The 10,755-nt window shown below is 28.8% G+C and overlaps 2 protein-coding genes across 2 annotated transcripts; one reads left to right on the forward strand and one right to left on the reverse strand.

Moving 5' to 3' along the window:
- Window positions 1–1,525: 1,525 nt before the first annotated feature.
- Window positions 1,526–2,806, reverse strand: LOC143195330 (nudC domain-containing protein 3). The gene is made up of 5 exons (XM_076402378.1): window positions 2,599–2,806; window positions 2,326–2,540; window positions 2,057–2,269; window positions 1,878–2,001; window positions 1,526–1,826 (listed from the first exon to the last, which is right to left on the reverse strand). The coding sequence occupies exons 1-5, from the start codon at window positions 2,706–2,708 to the stop codon at window positions 1,601–1,603; spliced, it is 888 nt and encodes a 295-aa protein (XP_076258493.1). The 5' UTR covers window positions 2,709–2,806; the 3' UTR covers window positions 1,526–1,600.
- Window positions 2,807–3,278: 472 nt separating this feature from the next.
- On the forward strand, window positions 3,279–8,265 carry LOC143195324 (fanconi-associated nuclease 1). The gene is made up of 8 exons (XM_076402365.1): window positions 3,279–3,669; window positions 3,726–3,834; window positions 3,887–3,930; window positions 4,089–4,217; window positions 4,277–4,506; window positions 4,761–5,499; window positions 5,785–6,077; window positions 7,235–8,265. Exons 1-8 carry the CDS (start codon window positions 3,492–3,494, stop codon window positions 8,150–8,152), a joined length of 2,640 nt encoding a protein of 879 aa, XP_076258480.1. The 5' UTR covers window positions 3,279–3,491; the 3' UTR covers window positions 8,153–8,265.
- Window positions 8,266–10,755: the final 2,490 nt, after the last annotated feature.

Raw genomic sequence — 10,755 nt, forward strand, 5'->3', positions numbered from 1 at the left:
ACCTTGTCTCTTGGTCGTTTTCATTAATTTTTATCGAAATGTGTCTAGCCATCAATTTAAATAAATCAATCCTGACACATCACCGAAAAATTAATCAGTATACACATCTTTTATTCGCTAAATTTGGGAATCTGATACTTCTGATTATTTTTCAATAAAAATATTCAATTTGGCCCTCGTATTGTTTCTATTAAAGTAAATAAGAACTAAGAAAAAATTATTCTAATATATATTTAGGGTCGACTAACAGCACTGAAGTTAAAACAGTATAATAAATAATTTTGATTAAGGCTAGACCACGTCAGTAAAACACGTCACTAAAAATCTAACTATTAATAAAATATGAAAGGAAAACAACCATACGAATTAAATACCTAATAATCCATCCAGTATTTTTATTTGAAATTTTTTTCTATATCCCAAGACAAATAATCAAACAACATCAATAATAAAATTCAAAAAATTCAAAATCAAATAACATCAAGTGAATTAAGGAATAATTTGTATTTTCTGACATTCCCAAATTATTGACATAGGAACATTTATTACAATTGCATTTAGGCTTATTATTTTCCAATAATTTTTAATATATTCGTTTGGATTAAAAAAATCTTATAGTAATTATTTCTTATAGTGGCGCTTATTCACCATAATTTTAATGATTTGAAATTTCAGGAACAAAACACAAAAATCACAAAATTCTTTCATAACTCCTTATATTTTGCGATGATTATTATTGGGCAATAATTATTATTTATACTTCATTTATTGCTTATTAACTGAGACTTCTTAAAACTATTTTTAAGACTAATAATCATTAATGATATTTAAATACCATTTGATAATAAGTGAATAACATTTTAATTATAAAGTTCCTTTATTATACTTAATATTAATATATTCTTCAAAAACAACCAAAAAGGTAATTGCAAATAAAATTGGTAAATATAATTGCAATATTTTGCGCAAACATCATTTCCGTTGAACATTTAAATTTCAGAACAAAAGACAAACTAAGCTAACAAGTTTGACGTTTCAAAATATGTCTTGCCTCCATAAATCTGATATGCTATGGACGATGTATGATATTTAGTACTTCCAAATAGTTAGAAATGTTTTCAGCAAATTGCAATTAGTTTAGAAATGTAAGGTTTCACCTTAAACCTTTTATTTACTATAATTGACATTTCTAATAATTATCTTCAAGTTTAGTTCATTATTCAACTAAAAAGACCTAAACCATTGTATTATTATTTCAATCCACTAACTTAAAACTCAACACATCGCCGTTCTAAATTTTGATACTTTTGAATCAACAATAGATTCAGAATAACTACCCCTTATTTATAACAATTCCCAGCTTTAGTAGAACCTTATCAATCGTAGTCATTTAAATAATCTAGAATAAAATCATCAAAATTTGCTATGAGCACTTAGATTTTTTACAAACTTTCTTTGACATTATCATTATACAGTTGTTCCAATTTGTAAATATATAGTTTAGTTCACTAAAATGATATACATATTAAATATAAGAGGTGTTTATATTACTTTTAATTTATTATATAAACAAAAAATTAATACATTTTAACAAAACTAATTAATTTGAATTGAATATGACCTTATCTGGATCAAATGGTCCAACAAAGGGTGAACCTTCTGCATTCCATGCCTTCTTTAACATTTCTTGTTTATGGAGCTCATCTGATGTAGGTAACCCTTGCCTTTTCCTCTCTTGATTCCAACCCAACTCTTCTATTTTAGCTTGTGCCTCCTCTGATAACTCTTCAAAAGGCCTTGAACAATCTATTTTTGATAAATCTAGTCTAAAACATTAATTACATACATTTATGAAGTTATAAGTCCTTTAATATTACCTATCCTCGGTTGTAATTAGACAGTCCCACCATATTTCCCTACACTTATCCAAATGAATGTAAAGTTTCTGTTTGTCTATTGACCATATTGCATCTGAATTTTTGCATTTTTGACATAAACTACCTAGCCATTATAGAAATGTATGTCAATTACTTGTTAATTATTATGTTTGTTATACCTTTAAGTAATATATCATCTTGTAATCTAATATCAATAGTGTTAGTTGTTATTTTAACACTCAAATTTTTTACAATAAAATAGTCTGGTAATTTTATAGTTATATCTAAATCAGAAATATTTTGTGACCAGCAATAATTCTCATAAGTTGCCCCATTATAATTTTCAGCATTAGTAAAGAAATTTAGTTCTTGTTGTGGTTCCTCTATGTAATCTGTAATTTAATTTTACTTTTATTAAAATTTTATTATACAAAAATAGTATAACAACCTATATTGAGATTTTCAACCTCAGTTGTAATTTCATCATTTAATATAACTTCTTCCTCATTAATAGCAGGTGGGATATCATTTTCTTGTAAGATTACGTTCTCATCATTTTTAGGTTTCCATTTTAAAAAAGCATGTTGTGTTAAACTTTGTGCTAAACCTTCTGGCAAACCAATCGGCGAATTAGCATCTCTAGCTATAAAATAAAAATCAGTCCTAAAAATATTATATTTTAATAGTTCAATTCTATATTTAACAGGATCTATAAAAACACCTTCTTTGAAGAAAACCAAACATATGATCCAAAAATGTAGGTAGGGTTTTACATTCCTTTAGCATATTAAACAACATATCATCATGTATAGTTGCATCTTTTTCCGACATATCTACCTAATAATGAAAGATTAATGAATTCGTACCTATATTACTTTTGAAGAAAAAATTTAAAACCTAAACATCAAACACAATTCATTAATTCTAACCTAAAAATATAAATTATAGCATTGGGAACTATCGACTAAAAACAGACGAAACAGTCGATAGTCAAAAAACTGATGCCTGAAAATAGTAATTACTAGTGTAGGAATCTATCGACTGAAATCGACTAACGACTTTTAGTGATTGACTACTTTTTACTATCCTACTACCTTTTCAGTCGCTATTTTTGGCTCGACTGATTTTACTACTTTTTACTATCGACTCTTTCAGTCGTGTACTTTCAGTTACTATTTTTGGTTCTACTAGTTTCGACTGATTTTTAATGTTCTGCCTCTGTCGTCCTAGCCGCGACCTTGAGAAAAATGTACCCAATTTATGTTTATATAAATTACAATTTACAAATTACAAAAATAGTAACTAAAAGTACACGACTGAAACAGTCGATAGTAAATAGTAGTCAATTACTAAACAGTCGATAGTCGTTTTCAGCCGATAGTTCCCAACGCTCAAAAAATTAGTAATATGAATTTGACGTATTAACAGTTTGTTTTTCTATATTTGTTAAATATTTTTCTAATTTTAGGTTATGGTACAAATGTTTTTACCATAAAAATAATGATAGGCATAGATTAACTTTAGTTTCGTTTAGAGTGATAAAAGTTTTTCAATGATGATAGGTTGTTATTCTTTTTCTATAGTTATCTTACAATATAGTTAAAGGTGTCAAAAATGCCTAAAAAGAAAGGCCTGAAATCTAAACTCAATTTGTCACAATCAGAGAAAAATTTTCGCCAATTGAGTATCATGGAATGTTTTAACAAAAAATGCAAAAGCAAGCAAGCTTTTAAGTTTAAAAGCCCCACCTTAGTGTCAAATGTTTCATATGAAATAAATACAGAAACAGAAGGTATGGCTATATTTATTAGATATTGCAAATATAATTTAACTTTAGTGTTATTTTAGAATCACTGAATGATTTAGATAACACTATCTCTTACGACTGTAATTTGAGTAACTATGAGTCTAAGATTAAAATTATAAGTGTTTTAAAAATAAATAATAATGATTCTAGGTAGGATTTATATTGTATTACTAGTACATAAGTAACTTTTTTTATTTATAAGGTATGATAAAACAGTAGAAGAATGTACTATTCAGACCAGTAAAGGTAATTAAGTCATGCAGTCACTAATAATTAGACAAATATTGGTATTATAATTTTATGTAATTAATATACAGTTTAATACCTGTTATTTAAATTATTCTAGAAAAGTTGCATTTCAGTCATAATTTCTTTACCTTTTTCTATTACTAAGATTGTTTTAGAACTTCAGTCAAGTATATCTGACATTGAGCAAATTAAAAATAATTGTAATAATACCCAAAATAAAATGCAAGGTAACCCTTTGAAAGTTTTACCAAAATGTCAAGATAACAAAAGACAATATCAAAAAGGTATAAAGTAGACAATAAAATATTTAGTTTCCTACTTATTCAAACAAATGTTTTTATAGAAAATGTGACATTATCACCAAAAAAATTGAAAGCTGTCCCTAAAGACAATGCCACTCTTGGAGATGATATATCATATGCTAATTCTTTGAAACCAAAAGAACATCAGGATGTCCAGCAGTTGAAAGTTGTCTGCAAGACCAATGCATCCCCAGTTAGTTCCAGAGATATAAAGACTAGAAGTGTATCAAATATTAAACCTTTCAAAGCAAAGGAAGGAAAGCAGCTACAGGTAATTTACTTTAATATTATTAATCAATTCATATAATGTATATTTTAATTCATATAGAAAAGTCACAGCTGTATTTTGATTTGAATCTGATAAAATGCAATGGGAATTATTTGTATCAAGAGTATGTGAATACTGAAAATATTTTTGTATCTTATGTAATACAATGAAAAAGCATTAAAATATTACTATTCTAAATTGTGACAGCTATTATTTGAGTATTAACTTATAGCTAATTGGTTTATTGATGTTTGTAGGATAAACAACTGAAGACTTTTGTTGAATTGATAAACAGCATTTATAAAAGTGTAGATCTGAGAAATCTACTTAGCATTGATGAATGTAAAGTACTAAGAATTTTTTTGCGCTTAGATGAGAAATGTCAGTATTCTATTTTAAAACTTTATACTTGGAAAAAAAAGTGGTACAACATATTTACTTTCTGTAAAAAAGCAAATATAGAGATAGAAGATGACAAAGATGTTACTGATATCTTTCAAAGTTTAGCTTGCGATGGTTTTGTGGATACTGACTATTACACAAATTACAATAACATACCAAGTTTACTAGAAACTCTGAATAAAAACGATATTGAGGATATAATGACAAACCTGAAAATAAAAAGATGTAAATCAAAAAATGAAAATATTGATAAGTTAATAGCACGTATGGAAACGCAACAAACCTTATATGGCACCTTTAAAGAAGTGGTGATGTCTGAAATAAAAAAACATATTGGATTTTCATTTAAATTGTCTAATGAAAAAATTACAGCATTTAATAATATTTATACCTTAGCTACTTTTACTAATCCTGTATTTCGTAATATACAAGATTACTTCAATCATGTAATTTACAAAGGAATGGTATATCCATATACAAGCATCGAAAATGTACAAATTTTTTCTAGAAGGGCTCAGTTTGAGAATTATGCAGAAGCACTTCGTATTTATAACCGCTTAGACGAAATTAAATCTGTGAGGGGTGATAAAATTGGTAAGTGGATATGTAACTAATTAATATTTGAATTTATTCATGCTTATATCGAATTACTTTATTTTTTTACCAAATTTTTATTTGTCAAAGACAATTCATATGTTGTAAATTAATTCTTGTCTAAGAAGCTAAATGTTAAAATAGCTTTTTAACACTGACTATTTTTTTTTTAACAATCTTTGAATATAACTCCTTTAATATCTTAAACTCAAATTTTAAGGCTTATATAACATCTAGTCCAAAGCATAGCAAAATGTGAAAATGTAATTAATTTTTTCTCATTAGAAATCTGGGACATTGGTCGAAATATATATGATAAATTAAATAATCTTGAAAGAGAAGAACCTGAAAAGACTACTCCACATCTGTATAAATATCGAGCGGAATATGTCTATGTAAAAATTCTAACAGAATGCAGTGAGAGTATTTTCACAAAAACAAACGGATTTCCAGAATATGTAGCCACCTGGTTAGATTTTTTAATTAAGACGTTCCCGAACTACAAAATCGTAGGAAAATGGTACTCCAGATTAATTTGGTTATATATGAGTCACCTAGAACCTATTGATTATGAAAAGGTATGTGGTAATATATGTTAATTTTATTTTAGTTTTTCTGTTTTGTTACAGTAATATTCGTATAATTATATGTTGCAAATTCGATAAATTTAATATTTTTGATCTGGGAAATCGTTTGTGTTGTTTCTTTGATAAGTAGCTAATAATTAAAAAACCCACTCCGCAGTCACCTCTAAAGGCTCGTTGGAAAAGAACTCTTTAAGAAAAATCACGATATATAGGCCTATATTCTATCGGCTGATACAAAAATATGTGGGAAATTCGTCCAAATGTCATTTCACCGACATGTCGAATACACTGTAATCTTTTTTGCCTTTGCATCTGATCTCCCGGTAACATGTAGGATTTGTATAAGAAACACATTTTAAAGACGTCAGACTGGTCAGTGTCCAAGTCTCAAAACCACACCGAAAAATTAGCAATATAAGCATAGAAAAGTGGTGAATTTTAATCTTAATTGTAATGCTTCCTCTCTATAACTTGACCAATTCTCATTAAGTAGATGATACTTTCTTCTTCTACTGCTATATTACTAATCTTAAGTGCTTCCTTCTTACTACACTTGCTCTAACTCCGTTCCAGATTTCGTTGATATTTGCAATAGCAGGCGATGCGTCAGTTGTCAATACATTCTTTTCTTTATTAGTTCTCAAACTATATGGCTTTACAATACGATCTATCTCACGAGAACGCTCAATGTGTCAACATCTGTATTAAAACTGTCAAGAAGTTTGTAGTATCATACTGAATGTAATGTCTCTTTTTAAAAACGTTTTGCATTATTGCGTCCACTACTATGTTAAAAAGTAGTAGAAAGGAGATATCCCATTGGTGAATACTGGCTAGTTAGTTGATGTTTTTGACGGAGGGCGTTAGAATATAGTGTTCCTCACCACAAATTTATTCATTGAAGCAAGCGACAGTAAACGTAGACCATCGTCATTTCTCCATAACAACTTGACTAGCAGTTTTTTTTAAACTAGAAACCACAGAAATTCTTCACCAGTGACATCTATCCGACAAATTGCAAATTTTTGTTGATAATATTAATAATGTTTGTTTGAAATACATGAATTGAGTTTTACTTTTAAAAAACGCCATTTGTCCCAGAACCAGTATTTGAAATAATGTATTTTTTCATTTATTATTCCTTTCAGGCAAGCCAGTTAATGATAGAGGCACTCACCAAATGCAAAGACGATGAAATTTCACTACATGACTTAGCAAATCTTGCAAAAAAAATGAAGGATAGCAAGAAGTATAAAATTAAACAAATTTATCATGACCAAGTAGCCTTTATGATGCCCAGGCTTATAAAAGAAAGTGATATTCCTACTGAACATATTAATGCACTAACATTGCCAAACATAAATAAGGCTAAACGTAAAATGTTTGTAGTCAAAGATCTATCAAATGATGATATAACTATAAAAAATGTAGAAGATGTTGCTCTATCTTACTATGAACAAAATGGATATCAAGGTTTCCACTGTGAAAATTCTCTAATTCATGCCTTATTTATGCTATTTTTTTGGGATATTATATACAGTCCACCCAGAAATATTCCAGCAATATTTGTTTCGTCAATTCAAACAGGACCATTGGATATATTCACAGAATATTTTTATGATAATCGGAAGAGATCATTTGAAGAACGGTTACTTCAAATTGAATCAAAATGGACCTTGAAAGAGACAGTAGAATTTGCGAGAAACAATTATCAGGAACACTCCCACGAATGGTCTGTATTTGGACCGGTAATTAATATTGTGCCTGAAAAAAAAATCGTTGACGATGTAGTTACTGTTATCGGCCAAACTTTGCTGTCTAAAATATTGGAAAGACTTGTGAAGAATTTAAAACAGTTTCGTAGTGGAATGCCAGATTTATTCTTGTACAATGTCGAGGAACAAAAATGTAAATTTGTCGAAGTAAAAAGCAGCACCGATAGATTAGCGACGAATCAGCTTTTATGGTTAAAATATCTTCAAAGTAACGGAGCTGATGTGGCCGTGTGTTGGGTTAATAATTCCAATAAGGCAAAAAAATCACAAGAAAATCCTGCCAAAGATTAACATAAAGGATAATGTTACAAATGTAAAAATGTCAATCTTAATGTTATATTTGTTTTTTAACATTATATAAATTTATTTTATAATTATATATACAATAAAATAATTATCATTTATTTTGTCTGTTTTTACTCATTTATAATGGGTAATAAATAGGACGTAATAAATACTTATTAAAAAACATGTACACTTCTAACCTGTAGCAGAAAAATGATCAACAAAATCAATAGTATCGGTATTTTTTCCAAAAGTAATATTTTTTCTGTGAACATAAGTTCTCCTTGGCTGGAGAATAAATTTACAACTTCTTTTGTTTTGCAAATTTATTCAAAAAATAGTAATGAGTGTTCGAACAACGAAGACCAGTCGATATGTCGACCAAGCAACAAACGAATATTCCTACATATTTCCCATAATTGCGTCCTATAACGGTCATGGCTCCGTCCACAAAGCATTGAGAATTCTCATTCTGAATTATCTATATTTTGTGATCATCAACCCCGTTTGTGGCGGCGGCACCTTATAGTCTGAGAGTCTCCCTTTTGTATAACCTGTGATTAGTATCATAAAGTACAGATATAGTCACAAAAGGCAGATGAATTAAAAGTGTACATCTCCATATCATAGAGTAATAGAGATACAACTCAATAGGGGACTTGCCCAACATCCAGAGGGAGCTACAATGGGCCATTCAAGTAATTTGATTGGTCAATTTAAATCTCCATTATAGGCACCTCTAAGAAAAATATTTTACTGTGAAGACATTTGATTGGCTCATTAGTAATATTTGGCACGTGACAACCTTGACGTCACGTTTAATTGACCAATGAAATTTAAATAAAAAGCATTTTTTTTCTGAAATAAATTTATTAAATTAAATTCAATTAAATATACATATAAATATAATATTTAAAAATAAATAAATATAATATAAAATATAAATATATCTATAAAATATAAATATTATATACATATATATAAATCACTTCTCAAAATTATCTCTCCGTCAGTACTTTTAATATTTTATCTGAAAGATCATTATGGAATGTACAATTGAAGGGTTTTATATTTACTTTTTTTTTAACATTTGACAAAAATGTTGTTATATTATCGACGTGGCAACATCGCTGAATAAAATAAGACAGTTCAAAGGCCTACTGACACTATATTAAAACAATTTTGTTAGAGTTTGAGGCACAAGATGTTGTCTTGCCTCTATAAAATCAGTCTCAAATTGTGGGTCTACTGAATTATTCATAACTGTATGTAAACAAAAATCACACTTAATTTCTTTTTTAAAAAGTTTTACTAAATAATCAGAAATGAACACTACGTAAAACTTTGTTTGCTCTTATAGGAACATCTGGTGTGAAGTTATAGAGTCAAGTAATTAACAGTAAGAATGAGCAGAAAGGGCTATACTGGCTGAATGAATATAAACTTTACCATTACCTTTTGGAGTTTGTTCAAATGTCGATGATGCTTGTTTAACAACTATATATTTAATAGTAAAACAGTATAGAAATTAATGGTAACATTTATGAACAGAAATACGACTGACTCCTTCAATTTACCTTCTATATAATTTTGATTTTGATCCACTTCCATTTGTATATATTCTGGGCTCGTGGTATTATTTTCACTAAATTGTTCATAAGTACTTAAAGGAAAGATTAAATGTATCACAAAAATGTCTCACATGGTAACGATAATAAATCTGTTTCATGTTTAACCCAATTAGTTTAGGATTTTTAATGTCTTAGTATAGACGTTACAAAAAGCTAACTACGCTGCTCTCTATCACTCTATATAGGGCACATTGAAAATGGTGTTCTAAATAAACAAACCATAGAACGAAATGAACCAATCAGATTACTCCGCGGCTCTTAGCATAGCGAATAAAACAAGTAATCTGTTAAAGATGGCCACATCTACATGTTGGACCTCGCGAAACATTTCACCAAAATTTCCTATGAAGTTAAATCTCTCTTTTTTTTTTCGTTTATTAGAGTGACCAGCTAGAACCAAATGGTCTTCGGCTGATGTCGCTTCAGGTTCGGGATATGTTTTGCGGGCGACAGAGTTACGACTGGGACTGTCATTTGTTAATTTCTCATTAAACCATGGGGTTCTGAGTAACGCGCGGACTTTTTTAGACTGGAACACTTGTAGTAGTTCAAGTTGTCTCTTCGAGACATACCTGTACCACACTTGTGCTCGGTTCAGGCAGATTGAACGGACTAGCATTTTATACAACGTCGCTTTCTGTGAGATTGGAGGTTTGCTTTTTCTGTAGAGTAGTGGAAATAGTAGGCTGAAAGTAGAAAACTCTATTGCTCTATGCTCCATATATAGCCCGTGAACAAGTTTAGAATTAATTTGCCATCAGAGGGCTCGACTGATAACTTGAATAGCGGGAAATTTAAAATAATTTATTAATAAAAATGCCATATAAGCTTAAAAATTGTTTTATTTAAATATATGTATAATTTATATTACAATTATAACAAAGGAAAATTCTTAGAATTTTCTAAGTTTAATGACAATGACAATATATACTAATGATACATTAATGACTTTCTTGGTAATTCTATGCTTTCTATGAA

This window comes from Rhynchophorus ferrugineus, unplaced genomic scaffold (genome assembly GCF_030347505.1).
Source record: "Rhynchophorus ferrugineus isolate W39M unplaced genomic scaffold, kcgeb_rfMv2 rfM1, whole genome shotgun sequence".
Classification (NCBI taxonomy): Eukaryota; Metazoa; Arthropoda; class Insecta; order Coleoptera; family Curculionidae; genus Rhynchophorus; species Rhynchophorus ferrugineus.